The sequence below is a fragment of the Necator americanus genome, chromosome II (assembly GCF_031761385.1).
Source record: "Necator americanus strain Aroian chromosome II, whole genome shotgun sequence".
Taxonomy (NCBI): Eukaryota; Metazoa; Nematoda; class Chromadorea; order Rhabditida; family Ancylostomatidae; genus Necator; species Necator americanus.
Window position 1 is genome coordinate 32,512,559 of NC_087372.1, and position 16,961 is coordinate 32,529,519.

The 16,961-nt window shown below is 39.5% G+C and overlaps 3 protein-coding genes across 9 annotated transcripts; 2 read left to right on the forward strand and 1 right to left on the reverse strand.

The window, feature by feature from the left end:
• Positions 1 to 2,329: 2,329 nt before the first annotated feature.
• On the reverse strand, positions 2,330 to 5,267 carry RB195_020181 (uncharacterized protein; the record flags this gene model as incomplete). Of its 3 annotated transcripts, XM_013436054.2 has the most annotated exons (9): positions 2,330 to 2,512; positions 2,573 to 2,744; positions 2,810 to 2,932; positions 2,989 to 3,141; positions 3,211 to 3,368; positions 3,426 to 3,579; positions 3,662 to 3,823; positions 3,889 to 3,985; positions 5,138 to 5,267. In XM_013436054.2, 9 exons carry the CDS (start codon positions 5,265 to 5,267, stop codon positions 2,330 to 2,332), a joined length of 1,332 nt encoding a protein of 443 aa, XP_013291508.2. The 3 variants fall into 3 exon arrangements, with proteins under 3 accessions (XP_013291508.2, XP_064044255.1, XP_064044256.1); XM_064188374.1 differs by lacking the exons at positions 3,662 to 3,823; positions 3,889 to 3,985; positions 5,138 to 5,267 and having other exon boundaries at positions 3,426 to 3,461; XM_064188375.1 differs by lacking the exons at positions 2,330 to 2,512; positions 2,573 to 2,744; positions 2,810 to 2,932; positions 2,989 to 3,141; positions 3,211 to 3,368 and having other exon boundaries at positions 3,497 to 3,536.
• A 307-nt stretch (positions 5,268 to 5,574) lies between these two features.
• Positions 5,575 to 6,827, forward strand: RB195_020182 (uncharacterized protein; the record flags this gene model as incomplete). 2 transcript variants are annotated; one of them, XM_064188377.1, is made up of 6 exons in its annotated part: positions 5,575 to 5,607; positions 5,884 to 5,961; positions 6,240 to 6,344; positions 6,419 to 6,454; positions 6,501 to 6,522; positions 6,805 to 6,827. In XM_064188377.1, the coding sequence occupies 6 exons, from the start codon at positions 5,575 to 5,577 to the stop codon at positions 6,825 to 6,827; spliced, it is 297 nt and encodes a 98-aa protein (XP_064044257.1). The 2 variants fall into 2 exon arrangements, with proteins under 2 accessions (XP_064044257.1, XP_064044258.1); XM_064188376.1 differs by lacking the exon at positions 6,805 to 6,827 and having other exon boundaries at positions 6,419 to 6,523.
• Positions 6,828 to 6,849: 22 nt separating this feature from the next.
• Positions 6,850 to 16,918, forward strand: RB195_020183 (uncharacterized protein; the record flags this gene model as incomplete). 4 transcript variants are annotated; one of them, XM_064188379.1, is made up of 33 exons in its annotated part: positions 6,904 to 6,938; positions 6,998 to 7,142; positions 7,281 to 7,342; positions 7,666 to 7,779; positions 7,831 to 7,921; positions 8,842 to 9,007; positions 9,076 to 9,254; positions 9,376 to 9,436; positions 9,728 to 9,837; positions 10,788 to 10,951; positions 11,010 to 11,135; positions 11,201 to 11,354; positions 11,421 to 11,564; positions 11,863 to 12,038; positions 12,100 to 12,247; positions 12,305 to 12,405; positions 12,459 to 12,552; positions 13,209 to 13,268; positions 13,328 to 13,425; positions 13,519 to 13,658; positions 13,721 to 13,797; positions 13,900 to 14,026; positions 14,132 to 14,223; positions 14,296 to 14,445; positions 14,498 to 14,637; positions 14,690 to 14,750; positions 14,835 to 14,951; positions 15,056 to 15,150; positions 15,684 to 15,867; positions 15,928 to 16,026; positions 16,497 to 16,562; positions 16,668 to 16,771; positions 16,852 to 16,918. In XM_064188379.1, 33 exons carry the CDS (start codon positions 6,904 to 6,906, stop codon positions 16,916 to 16,918), a joined length of 3,747 nt encoding a protein of 1,248 aa, XP_064044259.1. The 4 variants fall into 4 exon arrangements, with proteins under 4 accessions (XP_013291509.2, XP_064044259.1, XP_064044260.1 ...); XM_064188380.1 differs by having other exon boundaries at positions 15,684 to 15,843; XM_064188378.1 differs by lacking the exons at positions 6,904 to 6,938; positions 6,998 to 7,142; positions 7,281 to 7,342; ... (3 more) ...; positions 9,076 to 9,254; positions 9,376 to 9,436 and having other exon boundaries at positions 9,730 to 9,837; positions 15,684 to 15,843.
• Positions 16,919 to 16,961: the final 43 nt, after the last annotated feature.

A 16,961-nucleotide genomic window follows, 5' to 3' on the forward strand; every position in this document is an offset into this window, starting at 1 on the left:
AAAATGAAGAGGTGACAACACCGCCTCCGACTATCGCATCTATGGTTGGCCAGTGGTTCACAAGTATAACGACGAAAACCTTACCTTACCTTATTTCTGGACGCTCTATCTTACCTTTTCTCTTACTAACTTTAGGTTACATTTCATAGATCCTCTAAGACCAATGTTTAGGTTTTAGAGACTCGAATGATCTAGTTACTTAGTTCCAGAAAAAAAAGGGCGCCACTGAGAGCTCTCACTCTCTCTCTAAGTACATTTTACCCCAAAAAAGTGATGAATTGGGCTACGCTTATGCATATCCTTTGGGACGACTCCTTTAAGACACTCCGCCCGCCTTTAAGAAGCATTATTAATAAGATTATGACAGATCAGAAGAAAATTTGTAAGACCGCAGCATGTCTCTACAAATTCTCTACAAAGCAATAAGAAAATAACAATCAACGGCAAACAACAAGTAACTCTGAGAACATTCGAGAATTCCGTGGCCGGCGGGCCAAGAAAGAACGCTCCGGTCCTCGAATTTCAAAATTACGCGCCCAAACTCATCTTGTTTTGTTGGAGCGCAAAAACATAAAGTCGAGTTGGGGTTATGCATATTGTTCAATATTATTGGACATTCATATTGGAGAAACGTGCCTCTTTTAGTGAGGGAGACTCGTCCAACACAGGGAGAGTAATAAAAAACACGACCAGTAATACTATTCAGGATGTTCAAGGAAGCAGGAGATTTGCAATGCTGTCTCTTCTGTGTCACTTTTGGCACTATTGATGACTGTATACAGTAGTCTAATTAGTTCTTTTTAAGTTTTCTAAAAGCCTATTCATAACTTTGGCTAAAGTGTAGTTGGGGGAGGGGGTACTCAACCGCGCTCTTATTGAACTGTATTCGACCAGCAACTAGAGCGCAAAAGAAAAACGTCCATGGTGCGCAAAGATCGTTCTTAACCTCAAATTTTTCTGAGTTAAGAAGGACTTGAGGGGCCCATAGTTTATCAATCGACATTTCTTCACTGAAAGTGAATAGCTTAGTCAGTGGGTGCCCTAAAACCTATGCATTAACTTTAGGGGATCTATGACATATAGTTCCAAGGTACTAACAGAAAAAAGGAAGGTAGAGCTGGAACTATCGATGCTTTGACTTTATGAAACTCTCTAAACAGGCTTAATGGGATTGAATAGCTAAGTCGTATCATCTAGTACTTTCAACGAAACTAAAAATGCCCTAATATATGGCTTCTACGCAATTCGCATCTAACTGTTAAGAACGGTCTTTGCGGTCCGTGGACGTTCTTTTGCGCTCTAAGTGGAGGTCGAGTACAGCTCAATAGGAGCGCAGTTGTGTCCACCCCCTCCCCCTCCCTTCTCCATAAACTGCTCTTTACCCTAACTTTTCTTCTTTCTCGTCCAAGATCTATTCGTTACTCCTCATCTATGGGAAGAGACTCGCCTAAATTGTTGTGCTCGTCAGAAAAATTCTTATTCTAAAGTATATGGCAGGATTTAGAAACCAGCACCAAATGAGGCGCCCAATTACCTAATTTCTACATGGCTTCTTCTGCTTTTTTTTGCATTTCTTCTTGAAGAATGACTGCATTGTAATCAACAGGACTACTCAGTCGTAAAGTTCAATATTCTGATTCAGGTAAAACAGTATTTTCTGGTACGCTCTGTCTTTTTTCTCGTTTCTTCTTTGTTCTGTACTGTCGTTTTCATGAGTGATAGTTATGTCATCCTGACTATTGAAATCGCAACGAAAAAAACAAACTAGTCCCAACAACCTCTGTTTGATTTTTGCTGCATTTGAAACTGTACCCAAAACACTGCTGGATAAACCTTTAATCGTGTTTAATCTAATCACGCGCACAATTACAGCTATTTCCAGATGTGTTCTCCTGCAGACAGTGATCACTGCACAATGCGGCCTATAGAACAATAGATCTGGGAAGCGATGCGTCTAAATTACAACCATTGGAACGAAAGCCTCCTGTTACGTTTATCTTCCGACACTTAGCAGGTGCTGCACGCTACAACTTATGGAATTTCTGCGATATCCGAAACAACTGATAACCAAATCCACGAATTTTAAATCTTCTATAGTTTGCGTTGAAGCAAACCTAGCCGCATCTCCAACTCTAACTAGTAACACACGCTTAGAATCCGACGTTTTCGGCTAAGCGAACACTTTGAGCTTGAACTATGGAAACGCATGTGACTTTCATGACTTCCTAGTCCGAGTTTTGGTAAAATGTGAAGAAATATTTCCTTATTCTTAATTATAGAAAGCTCACACGACACGCATATATTTATCGGAATATTAAAACTATAAAAATTATCGTAAATTGGAAGTGATATCGGCAACTCGATCAATAGCTATCCGAGGTGACTGTTTATACAGAAGAAAGTGGCCTTGAAGTTGTGCCGGAGATACTTCCGATCCTAAGGACATCACTTGATCGACGAACTCGTCACACAACGGATCATCTTCAGAAAGGCAATAGAAACGAATGAACATCTAAAAAAAGATGTTTTGGTTAAACTACCCAACAAACTGTAAGAATCGACCTAATCTCACTTTTTCAGCCATGCGTCTTGTTACGTTCCCGAATAATTGTTTCTTGTCCACACGACCGGGACGAATCAGAGCGGGATCCAGTCGATCTACATAGTTAGTTGTCATAAATAGTATTCTTTCTTCTGCAGACCCAACACCATCTATAGCATTGAGAAGACCAGAGAAGGTAACCCTAAAGTGTAAGAGCTCTAAAAGAAGAAAATATCAAAGTTTCTTCCCTCATATTAAGCTAATTACCTTGTCATCCCCTGGTAGGCAGGGTGATTTACCATTGGATCCGCTCTACTGCCGAAAGCGGCATCGATATCTTCAAGGATAACAACGCTGTTAACTGGAGCAGTGTTAAGAAGATGGTTTAACCTCAAAAGAATATGTACAACACCTCACTTAGACTAGGAAAATTTAGCTGCACATACCTTTCATCATCAAGAGTTCGTTCACTAAGCGAAAGTATACAAACACTATAACCGAAATGACTAGCCAAAGCTGATATAAAACTGCTCTTTCCAGTCCCAGGAGGACCATAGAACAAATATCCGCGTCTATACGGCACTCCTCGATCAGTGTACCTTAAATATTGCAAATTTGCTTTTCAAAAGCAAAGAATAATAACAATACTATCAGAGATGAGAACTCACCATTGAGAAGATTCTGTGAACTCTCGGAAATCATCCACAAGATCTTCAGCAATGTTTCCATCTAGAATGACGGAATGAACATCCCTTTTCCGCCTTGGTGCCCCAAAACGGACCCATTGTGGACCAACAGCTTGGTACACGACAAGACCTGTTTCAGTCTGCCAAGGAGATTCAGATTTGCTTATTTGTTCCAATCAAATGCTAGAATAAATTACCTTAGCAACGGCTTCTCGTGAGGCCTCCTCAAGCATGTTCTTAAGGAATGTAGTATCTGTTCCCAGCGTTGTTAACGTGACCGTTTCGAAAGGAGTTCGATAGCCGTCCCTCTGAATTGTTTGTTTTTCTCGTTGTCGCTCTACTTTGATCCATCTACAACGACCACAATCGAAAGAAAAAATCTCTGGATCAAATTGTTGGTGGGATGTGAATGTGACTGTTTCAAATAACGTACCGATATCTATGTACAAAATAATGCTGACCATGCCCAGGCAGATAAGAAATCTTCATAGCAGTTCTACCACTTTCTGACTGAGATATTAAGGTATTAACGGAAAGATTTCTTGTTTGTCTAGCACTCCGTCTATTAATAAAATCTAGTAACCATGGGTAAGCTCTGTAACAATGGAAGTTAGCGGAATATCTGAGACCTGAGAAAGAAGTAAGTAGAAGCTTACTTACGCGTCTTCGTTATTTATCTGGAGTGAGATCATAAACCTACGCCTGAAATAGGCGTTTCCAATAATTGCACCACGGCGAAGTGCACCCATAGCGAGACCTAAATTTGGTCAATTTCAGTGCAGCTAAATGTAAACACAAACAGAGCAAAGTGGAGCGAAGTTGTAGATAACAGGTTCTAAATGCATGTTTAGGAAAATTAATGTTATTAATGTGGAATGTTTGTAATAGAACATAAAACTTCAGATGTAGTTCTACTACTGAGCGATAAAATACGATTTGCTTGGACCATCGCGAACTGTTGCTGAGTGGTGCTAAAAAGGTTCCAGTTGGTCTTAGCTGCTCCGCTCCACCGCACCGCTTCAAGCGCAGCCGCTACGCAACTACACCTAGCATCATGTAGTTTTTACCTAGCATTGTTGGGGTGAGTGTAGCCCTCTCGGTAAGAGGCTCCGCTGTCTACACGATCTAACGGAGGTTCGCATCCACCCTAGTGTTCACCAGGCTTTTCATCCTTAAGGGGTCGATAAATTGGTACCAGACTTGTCTGGGAGGGTAAAAACACTGACTTGACACACCGGTCAACCACCGCAAGTCATTGTATAGGCCAGTTACACGTTCGTGAACCTCAAACGATTCTGAATTGAAGTGAACGTGGTGGCGCATGCCAAGCGGATTTACTAACGCCAGACACTTTATATCTTATCCTTTATCCTAGTAATGCTGCAGGTCTGCTAGCCACAGAAACCGTAGGGTTTACAAGCAGTGTTATCACGAAAATATTGCGGCGCGGAAACCTTGGGAAAAACAGGAGTTCGGGTGTGGAATACGAATATGACGCGCACCCTTGTACACGCTCCTCTCTGCAGCCTATTCACTAGTATTACTTGAATAGGTCGATGAGAAGACGTAGTTAATCTTCGACCGCTCTTTGGTGGACGCGGTGCGTGCACAAGAGTGGCAAGTTGTAACAAATTTCAGAGATTAGGAAAAAAGAGCGACGCCACGCTCGTTTCCGTATATACAGCCCAAACTCTACCTTTTCCTTTTGTTTCAGTTCCACGTCGATTTCGTGATACGCTGCCTTTAAGCGCAGGAATTTTAGGCGTCCAGGCGAGACCGAGTACTAAGGGCTTATGTATCTGCCGAAAGGTTGTCTATTAAGAAGTACACACCAAGCATGCACAGTAGAACAAAATTTGAGGAGTTTTCATGATATGAGCTCTGGTCAAATGAATAAAGTCAGACATACCTATACCAGCCAAACCCGCTCCCGCGTTAAAGTAAGGGTTTGTTTTAAGTGTATCCATCAATCTCTGTGATAAGGACGAATGAGCACTCTCAACCGTAAATGTAGTCTCGCCAGCGTCGATTGAACTCATTTCTAAACGGAAAACAGTAAGAAGGGTCCTAATGTGAACAAAACGAAAGTGTTGACAAGCATTTACCACTGAAAAACCTAGTCAGAAACTAAGTACAACCCAACTACCATAGATAATGCCTATTTCAGATAGTTAAGAAGATAGAAACAGCGTAAATCGAAATGCCTCTAGTTTACACATATTAAAGAAACCACGAAAACTCTGGTAAAATGTAATTGGGTGGCCACTCACTGGCGCCGTTATTTCTCGAAGTAAATAATCAAATCAATCGGGGTCCTACGGCTTAAGCATTAGTCTTAGAGGATCTATGACATGTAAACCAAAGACACTAAGAGGAAAGGTAAGATAGAGCGTCCAGAAATTAGAGCGCCACTAAGCATTCCCCCAACTACATCTCACCCTTAAAATCAAACTCTCAGTATCACCCACAAAATCAGGAATCCCCGGCCACAAAAAGTTGCCGTGCAACAAAACGGTGACCGCAGTTGCAGACGTACCCGCTAGTACTGTGGAAGTAGAAAAAAAAAACAAAATTTAAATTTGTCGGTGGTGTCGCCAGTTGGTTTTTTCACTTGACATTCTTATTGATTTAATCATAATAATCATGTAATTTCAGGGTGGTCGGATGACCGCGCCGATTGGAAGAAGTGTTTGGATAAATCTCTACAAACAACTTGAGAGAGAGGCTGCCAAAGTAAGCAGCCATCAGTTTATTAAGTATATGGAAAATATGTGCTTTTACATTGAGATAGCTTTCGTCCCCTACGGGATAGTTCATTTTAGTTCTAGAACAGTACGTTTTTTTTAGCTTAGAACAACTTATTTGAGGTTCTTTGTAGTATGTGGTATTCTAAGATTGTTGACAGAATCCGACATTATTTGAAGTCAGAGTCCTTTAAAATATTGCAAGCATCAAAGGAATTTAGCGCAAAGTCGCTGACATCTACATCTAATACTAATGTGAGTTTTTAGTTTCCTCAGTACAATTATCGAGTATTCGCCCAGCGAAGGATTCGTGATCACTTTGAAGCTAATCGTGGTGTAACTGACCCTGCCGTACAGAGAGAGCTCCTTAAGGTAGTGCTTTATTTTTTGGGCTGAATGAGCGTTTTTTTTTTTCAAGCGTTTTTGTTCATTGGCATGTTTTGCAGAAAGCGCAGGACCAGTTGGAAGTTATACGTCGTCAGGTCATTATAAGTCAGCTTTACCCCCACAAGAAAACTGTGGTTGAAGAGAAATTGTCAGCCTCTCACTAGTAAGTAGTCGTTCCTCTACTCTTTCGACTAGTAAAATAGTTCCTTCTGTTTATGTGTGTTTGTGGATGACTATTGAACAAAGAGTTTCATTTTACTATTTTGAAATAGAATTATTTGGATGTGTAGAAGCAAACAAGCGAGATTATTCCATATTTCCTTTCTCTTCCTTTTTAAATAAGCGGGACAGTATCAGTTACTCGTCGGCCGATTTTGATGCATCATAGTTTTATTTTGTTTTGTTGTTAATATTTAAACACCTCTCGTAAAATAGACATATTTAGGCGACTTTGTAGTAGCATATTAAATCTCGTCATCAAAAGAAAAATATGAGGGAATGTACAAAGTGCAAGTCAAATGAGTACACCAACAAGAACCTGGTAATGATGGTCAACGAATGTGGCCATCCACTTTGCAGGTGCACTTCTTCTCCAACTTCTAGATACAGTTCCCTACATATTTTCTGCACTGCTTTAGAAATTGTGTCGAAAACCTTTTTGCTCGAAATACTGGACCTTGCCATGTTTGCGGTAAAACATTGAGGAAGAATAACTTTTGGGAGCAGGTTTTTGATGATCCTCTTATTGAAAAAGAGACACATATTAGACGACGCCTCAGAAAGGTTGGTTTTCACTTTCAACCAATAGTTTCGTCCATTATGCGGGCAGCAAGGAGATCTGCGGTTGTTCTTTTTTGTGCTTGCATGGTACATATATGTTTGATTTCCTGCTTTATTTGTCTAACTTATTGGATTTTTCAGATTTACAATCTGAAGAAAGATGATTTTCCTTCCTTACGGGAGTTCAATGATTACCTAGAAAGGTTTGTGGTCACCGTTCGCCTTTACAATTGTATCGATTGAGTACTTGAAACATTGCTGTATATTAAGAAGAAGTTTTCACCATTTGTGTGGGGAACTTTCTCCATATCATGGGAAATCCATTCCCCTGTTGTTTTTTCAAACATAATTAGAGAATTCTCGAGGTTTTGCGAATACATTCAAACAAAACATTTTTCAGCTTGGAAATAACGTTCCTTTGCATTGTTAGATTTGTAGAATTTGTCTGTTTCGCTTTCTTTACATTACTGAGGATGTTTACTCTTCCTCGCACGTAGAATCCATCAAGTTTTTTTTTTCGTTTCAGGTTTGAATGCATCGTTTGTAATCTTGCATTTGGCATAGATGTTGAAGATACTGAAGCTGAAATCGCTGCGTTCAAGGAGGCAAATGCTGAGTTGATAGAGAAGAACAAGAAGAAGTACGCCTTAGCTCTCTGAGGGTCCATTCACTCAACGAGTTGACTTTACAGGATGGATGAGGATCAGATGTGGATCATGCAGAATCTCAAAGAGGATCGTGACATGAAGGCTCGTGTTGATCAGGCACATAATCAAGAGAACGTGAGTTCCATCTTCTAGATTTTGTCAGTGGTATTTGCATGGGGTTTTTCTTTTGTGATTTCCTTATTAATTTGTCTTGTAATTTGCATGATTTGAAGACAATGCAAGTAATCTAAGAATTAGGCAGGACAGAAGGTCCATCTTCAGTTGTTTTTTTAGTTTTTTTGAGTTTCACTTTCCTGCTACTAGAAACAGTCTTCTTGTATCTAGCAGCGTTTTATCTCTTTCATTCATTTCCATCCATTCTGTCAAAGTTTATCAATTTTAAATCCCTCTTTCTTGGCCTCTTCATGGGACTAGTTTTCACAGTCCAAACTCAAACTATGTTCCTCAAAGGCAACTTTTCCGATGAAGTTTGAAATCTGTTATTTTTACATAAATCTTCCCAAGGATCCGCTGGTAAGGGATAATAGGAAGAAAAAACAGGTCAAACAACTCAATGTGATGAAATTAACTAAAAAAAACAGTTAAGCTAAAAATTAAATCAAATTAATATACTTGGTTTTCCCGTTCTCAGCTGAGGCTCTCCGTACGAGATATAGGCGATTAAAGTGGGTGTTGGAAATTAATTCAAAGTTGGAAATCTTCATCGACTCGTTTAACTCTCAGCTGAGTTTAGCCGCGTTGCACTTACGAGAGCGAACAGAGAGCAATGAGCGGGTATGTACAGAAGGGCAAAAATGAACAGAACTTGTAACTGCATTACTCGTAAACGAGAGAATAATTCGACGTTTAATAATTTCGGGAAGATGGACATTCTGATGCCAAAAAAGAGGAAACAAGAAAAAATTTCTTTTCGCATTGACTGAAAGTAGGAGTTTTCAGTCAATTAAGCGCTTTATTATTGTCAGTTTAGTTGGTTATTTTGTCTGATACGTTGATATTTCGGTACTTTGGTTGTTGCCAATTCAGTCCTTTAGAAAGAAGTGGAAAGATCTGCGGTGAAGGATACGAAAGCTATCATGGAAGAATTACGTGAGTCTAATGTCCCTGCTGAGGTAATTCTCGATAGGGAGAGAAAACGGCAAATTGAGCAAGAGCTTGAAGAGAAGGAGGAAGCAGCACGAAGGAAGAAGCGCAATAAGGGTACGTTTGTTTTTATGCGCAGTGCACTTTTCCTCGCTTTCACATTCCTTATTATTTATTGGCTTTAGAAATTCTGCAAGATCGGAAGAGAATGGCGGAATCGATGTCGTTTTCCACTTCACAACGTGTATCTGGGAGAGCCTTTGAGTATAAACCACCACGATTACTTATTAATGGACCACCACTACCTTCCAAAGAAGAACTCGAGTCGAAAGGATATTTGCAACACATCCGTGCAGCTAGTTTGGTCGGTTCTTTGTTCTGTTCTATGGATCACTTCTCGCTAGCTCAGTTTTTCTTCCAAGAATAAAACGGTTAACTCAGTACTAGCTCGCGTTTTATTCTCCAATAAGGTGCATATTTTATAGGCTCGCGTGGCTGGAGGATTCACTACGCACACTGGTTGTCTTCGTGCGCTGTTCGATAGCCGTATTGATTTATTGTGTTTTTGATAGTTTTAATGACAGTGTACCTCAAACTGACTATGACGCTTTGAATTCTGTTTTTCTATTCATACCATATGCCAGTTCATGTGTAAATTTGTTTAGTATTCGTTATTTTATTATTTGTTATAGATATAAAGATAGGTGTAATATGTTTTGTTAGTTAACAAATGGTTATCATTCAACGTTCCTACTTTTTTTCCACCTCGTTTGGAAGTTTTCTGATTTTTTAAATTCAAAACAGTGTCTCGTAGAGTCTAACAATCACATGATTCAGGCATGACGGAGCCTTTAGATTTATCGCTCGCCTATCAGAATATATCTGTGTTCTACAGTGGAGTGAACAATGAGGAAGCTGCGGCATGGCTCAATAGTATACAAAGTTCGGTGAGTGGTTCACATCCATTCCTCGTCTTGTAATTCTCTATCCATTTGCAAAACATGTGATTTCATAGGTGTTATCGTCCACCTTATAATCTGTGTTATATCGTAGCCTTAAAACGTCGACTTTGTATTTTTGTTTTTTTTTTTTGTGCTCAGTGGTAAGCAAACTGATGAGCAAATGATGAGTGTTAAGCAAATGAGCAAACTGAGCAAACTGAACCATGTTTTATTCTCGTACAGTTTTATTTCTACTGTGAGAAAAAAGTAGTTGTTCCCCGTTTGTTTACTCCGGTATTCAATCATTCTTAGCGCGTGCTAGCAATCGTGACGAATCCGCTAGTTTTTCAATAATGCCGCCATAAATGTTTCGTCTCTAGTAACTATTCATGATCTTTAGCAAGATCTGCGGCTTTTCCAGGTGCATGCACTTCGAAGAATGACTACTGCGCTCTTCTCAATCATTTTGCGACGTATCGACGTACAGTCCGGTCAAAACGACTTGACTTGTGGTGCAATATGGCGTAAGCGGTTGCGTTCGAAGTGACGCCGTTTTCAACCGCTTGCAGGTAACTGCGAGCGTATCTCTGCAGCGCAGCTGGTGGTTGGTTTCCACCTCGGTGTTGAGCGTAGACGTCCACTGTACGTCCGTCGACAGCACAATTGGACGCAACATGGAGATTGCGAATTTTTGACCGGACTGTAGTAAATTTTGCGCTCAGTCGGAAAGAAGGATCTCACCTAGATAACCATTATAGAGTTGAGGTACTGCGTTACTGTAAAAAATTTCATCATAATTGTAATTTCTTTCGATTCTCTAGTGTAAGCTCAATATTTGACGATTGTTGACTCTATTTCCACAGATGGTTCTCCAAAAACATTCACATGTACTTCTGTATATTCTAGTTTTTGCATCACAGTAATTTCAAATTTGAAGCCTTTTCCCCTCGGTTTAGATAAACGCGTGGACCCTCTGTGATCGGATTCTGTGTGAGCGTCGTGATCCACTCGCGTGCTGCTTTGCTGCGCAAACTCTTCGCCAAAAAATTCTAAAATCACTTGCTGAACTCCCTAGAGAATCATGCCTATCGCTAAGGGAGTCACTGATTACACATCTGAGGTAAGTTTTCATGCTTTAAATGCAGTTTCTCTCATTTTGAAAGAATCTACTATTATAGTCACATTGATGTCTCATGTCATGACCAAGTGGCTGATGCGACGGCTACTCAACTTTGTCTTGCATTAGCCGATCTGTACATTCAAGTACCTGAATGGAATAATTGGGTTGCTGAGTTGTTGAATCGGTAGGTTTCTCTGAGTAAAGGATTCTGATTACTTCCTGATTCCACTATGAAATGAATTGTTGCAGGTTTTCTGCTTTAGAAGGGGATAGAACGAGAATGTTGTTGACTTTACTACGAGTCTTCCCAGAAGAAGTTCAATATTCAAAAGTTGGTGAAAATCGTCGCAACGAAATACGAAACGAACTTGCAGCGAGTGGAGCTAGCGTCTTCTCCTATTTGGTAAGTTGTACTGTAGTTCCATATTTTTTCCTGTACTTTTTCTGACAGATCATTCTCTTATTCCAGTCTCAAGTACTGGAAGGCTATGCATCTGATCAGGATATGATCAAGAAGGTCCTTTTGTGTATGTCGTGCTATCTGCAGAATCCTGCCCTTTCTACAGATTTCTTGGCTTCAAGTCCGCTTCTGTCTACCGTTTTCCAGATTCTTGTAAGTTTTTTTTTTTTTGCTTCATGTAATCTCTGAAAGTGACATGCCTTCCTTCTCGCGCGTAATTCGACTCACGTAGCCGAGGTCAGTGGACCTTCGGAAGGTTGATCTTTTCGAAAGAGACTTTGTTACCACTAAGAAGATTTTTGATCACCTCTTCTACTGCACGTAGATGCAATAAATTCATTATTGCATGGGAACAATAAAATGTTTGAGTATAGTGGCGTTTTATTGCCGCATTAATCCACTTTGTCTCAAAATTTGAAGTTAGTGAAGTGTAAGTATTTCTCCTGCATAGGCAGCTCCGAACGTTCCAAGTTGTCTGCACGACGCTGCCACTGAATGTATCGTGTCGGCCCTGATACGTGCTGAAGACTACCAAACTCACCAAGCTCTGGCGATGAATCTGCAAACAGCTGTATATCAGCTTCACGACGCTTTTAACAGTGCCGTAGCATTAGAAGATATGGATAAGTGAGTGAATTCTTAAACCAGATTGTTTAGCATTAGATTAGGTAGTAAACACTTGTTTTAGACTGCAAAATTTTGCGCGAGTATTTGTGGAGCTTGCCGAATCGTTTATTGAGAAGCTTGTGAATGATGGAAGCGACAATCCTAATAATCTTGGCAGCATCCATACTCTTGAACTTCTCCTGCTACTTGCTGGTCATCACGATTATTCGGTACGTTTGTTTTTATTATATACACTTCATCGAGATGTTTTTTTTTCTCAATTTCAGTTGATCGAAATGACATTCAACATTTGGTACCGTCTATCTGAGGGGTTGTTCAGCTTTGAAGATGATCGTCATATTGAAAAATTCAAGCCATATGTGCAAAGGTAATATTTCCTCGGCAAACGATTGATTCTAAACTTTTTGAAAAACTTTTCAGGTATCTGACTGCACTTTATCGTCACTGCCGCTACGACACTGAAGAGGAGGGGGTTCCAGATCGCGATGGAGATTTTGCTGATTTTAGATTGAAGGTTGGTAGCACGACTGGAAAATGAGGGAAGTGATCGAAAATCCGCCAAAACTACTAGAACTGTCTTTGACGACTATGCCAAATAACCTCTTGGCAGTTTTTTTTACGAAGAGATTCTATAGTTTTCAATTAAACCACACTAAACCGAGGCTTTATTCAGTTAATTTTCATTTTAATCTTAATTTTTATGGACACAAAAGTGTTTCTTAAAATTTCGTTCAGATTTATAATTTGTTTAAGTTGTAGCTCGTGAATAGATAGAGCTATGTGTGCCTTTCATATATTATTGTTAAATTAATTTAGACGTGCTTATATTTGGGAACAAGACTGTTCGCTATACCCTTATTGACCTAATACGTGTGGTGTGTCGTGTAGTCATTGACAGCTGCTCCAACCGAACACAAACACTTTTCATTCTCTTCTGACAACGAAATCTTGTATCAAATAATATACATGATTATGGAGAAATTGATCATTGTAGGAGTATGGAAACTTCTGTGGCAATTTTAGACAAATTAACTTTCGTAGAGCCAAAGTCAAAGTTGTTTAGTGTGCAATTTAGAATTGGATTTGAATATAAAAGACCAAGAAATACTTTACAATATGACAGTGAATCCAGAGAATATAGATCAGTGGAGTTAATTTAGTTTCTTCCAGGTAGTAGAGACTGTACGAGACGTAGTTTTCATTATTGGAACGGAGTCCTGTGTAACAAGTGTAGGTTTCTTCAGCAAATCGACTCAATAACGGTCACTGTTCACATATGTTTTTTAAAGATGTTCAACATACTCAAGTTATGCAGTCAAGGTGGGACTTGGGATGAAGCGGAAGCTGCTCTTTTTATAATTTCAACAGTTATTAGCAATATCATCCCGTAAGTTCTTGTTCATCATCGCTTTCAAGATTTTAGTTCCAAGCTTATTATATCTCTATTTCAAATTGTTTTCCCTAATATAACCTGTTTCAGAGAGGAGAACAATGTACTCCCCGAACTTGTGCAAGCCATAATAATGCTTCCTCTCACCTCGCATCCGGCGCTGCTGCTTACATCAATCGATCTTTTGGGAAGTGCAAGCGAGTGGTTGAGCAAAAATACCGCTTTTCTAGGTGAATTTTCTTTTCTAGGCCTTTAAAATAGGATAGCAGAAGATCCACGGCTATTCGTTCAGGGAAAGTCGTAGAGTGGTTGCTTCAACTTGCTGTAACCCCAGTGTTTGCCGCTCCAGCTGCTGATGCCATTGAGAAGGTGAGTATATAGTGGAGTTCTTGACTGATGTTATGCGCTATTTATAGATTTCGTAGAAAAATATTTCATGCGAATATTTGCATAATAATATCTAACATCTAGATTGCTATTCGTTCGTCAGCGGAATTGATCCATCTCATCCCTTTGCTCATACAACTCATACCTCATCTTGAGTCGTCTCAGAGTCATGGAAAAAAGATGGAGACAGCAATTTCCAGTTGCCTCAAAGGCCAGAAGTTTACAATCTAAGAAATGTTAACCAATAGTATCATAGTGGTTACAGTATTATATTGTATTATTATGATATTAGAGTTCGAAAATTCTTGTATTTTAGCGTGTACAATGCTTGTGATGAATTTGAATGCCGACGAAATCCGCCAGCGTCTTGCTGAATTATGTCAACCTATAATCGAACGACTACAAATGGTCTGCAATCAGTAACCTGTCTCATTTTCGCTCTCTGAGATCTTTCTTTTACATCTTGGAATACGATTTCAGGTTTTGACAGCTACACCTGTAGTTGTGACAAACAATGAGAATGAAAAAGCGGCCGACTCATGGGCGCGAATTGCTAGTGAGCCTGTGCTGTGGATTGATCGTATCGCTACAATATTTCGAGAAGTTCGACCTTGGAATGGAGGAAATCTGGTACGTTTGGCTCACTGTAGAATGATTTACTACGCTTATGAGATTTTTTCAGCGAACAGCTAATAGCGCCGCTTCTGCTGATGCTGCACCTTGGTTGGATATTGCCACTGCATTATACAAAGTACTCTCTGAGGCTCTAAAGCGTTATGAAAGTACGTCGAGAGTGGTGGAACATTGTTGCCGCTCGATAAGGTAGAATAATTCGTTTTTCTCTTTTTTCCAGCATTGCATTGGTTGTATTTAGATTCATTGTGAGGTCGCTTGGTGTACAGTCGATTGGTTTTGTTGAACCACTGATTACGCAAGTATGTTCTTATCGCTGTTTTTCCTGCTGTTTTTCAATTCATTTCTTCGGATGTGGTATTTTAATACTCATAAATATGTTGTAGATGATGGACATTTTTTCTCGACAGCAGCATTCCTGCTTTTTATACTTATCATCTATACTGGTGGATGAATATGGCGGAATGGAATCCTTGCAACCGGGTTTGATGATAATGCTTGAGGTTAATAGCGAGAATAAAGTTGCAAAACAAAAACGCAATTGATTTTCATTCTATAAATGTTTTCTTTCTCTTATGAATGGAGAAGTTTTTATTTTTATTCTTAGACATTGGCTCACGGAACGTTTACTGTCTTAACTTTGGAAAACGGACCCCGTGATCATCCGGACACTGTGGACGATCTATTCAGGCTTGCTCAAAGGTTGGATAATCTGGTTTTCTTAATTTTTATAACTTATTTTATCATCTATACGTACTATTATTTTTTCTGTAGTTAGTGATGCTGGCGAAAACCCTACATGATTGATAGGAGTTTATAAATAAATATAATACAGGGAAAATATTGCTTAACTACTGCATGAAAAAGACATGTCAGTAATGAGGTTAGAACAACTACGGTTGATTCAGAGAAGTCTGTACATTTGAGGAAAGGATCATAAGACACAGTCTTATGATCCTTTCCTCAAATATCAAGTCAAAACCCCTTCATCTGACGAGGGTCTGGCTTACAGTCTGGCTGACACCATTCCTTCGCAATGGTCCCACCTTGATTCCAACCGCTTTCCCCATCGCACCACTTAAAGCACTGCAGCTTACGCATCTGCAATGTGTTTCATGTCGTTTTGATCCTACTATACACCAGTTTCACTTTCTTCTAACGCTACACTTTGACGGTGCAATAAAAACAAGCTGATAATTGGTTAGATTCAAGGATTGACTAGTAACTCGTTTCAGATTCGTGACGCGTGCTCCTTCAGCATTTTTCGTTCATCCAGTTGCTGCGGCTCTCTTCGAATGCGCAATGGTGTGCCTTTCATTAGATCACCAGGAAGCCAATAGATCAGTGACTCGATTCTTTACGTCGATTATTGAACAGTTATTGTCTGCTAGAAAGGTAAATAGCAGCTTGATCGAAACAGTAAGTTTAAGAAATATGGGGCCTCGTTCAATTAACACAGGAAATACGTTCCATTCATAGGCCGGTTTCCGTGACCCAGGTGTGATAGCAGCCGAGGAACTTGTCATTGTACACGGAGCGAAATTGATTGAGCTGTGCCTTCATGCTGCTATATTTAAGGTACCTGTTGTTTTTGTGAAACGAAGTGTGACAAGTAAATACTTCAAAGCTTTTCATTTGAACTTTTGCATGTGGACAGTAATTATACACAAAAAAGTGACTGATTTGTTCGTTCGATAGGTAGTTTAAAAGTCACGTCGATTTCCTGTAAAATACAGGCTATTGCTTAGTGAAAGGGGATTTTTCATTCCTGAAGATAGCATTTTAAAGATAAGAGCTCAAAACTTCTGCAGTTTTGCAAAAGGCTCTCTTCGTTAACTGTTTTTAAAACTAGTGATTGTAATTTTTTTTTAGATAGCGCTCACACTTTTAGCTTTTTTATTGTCTTTATCATATAGTATGTACTAGCTTACTCCGGTATTTAATCTTATTTAGTTATATTTTGTTGGATATGACCTGAGATCCATGATAATTACGATTAATTAAATTACAGACGGTGATGATTTGCGTGCAAAATCGATCTTTTATAGGTATCTGGGTCGCTAAGACGAGACCTTGCGGAAATTGTTTACATGCTCAGCAAGATTGATAGAGGAGTTTGTTTTCATGCAAATATTTCCTTTTTGTTTGTTTTAAACGAAAAAAGTCGAAATCTTATCGTACATGGAGAAAAAGAAGTGGTTGTTAGAGTACTCATTTAGAAGCATAAAGAATGGCTGATCACCGGAACTTCTCGTCTTCCACGTGGGCCGTTAGCAGCAACTGATGAGCAACTGGAGCAGTTCGTTGACAACATTACGGCTGAGTAAGTGATAGCTGTTTTGAAGGCTAGAATTTTTAAGTGCTACCCATACAACATGTTTTGAAAGGATTATCAACTTTCAGTCCTGAGCGCGTATCGATGAGAGACGTGTACACGCAAATCCGTGACTTGATAAAACTGTACGAGTAATGGGTCAATAAGTCGTGATTGTTGGGTTTACGGGTTGCGCAAC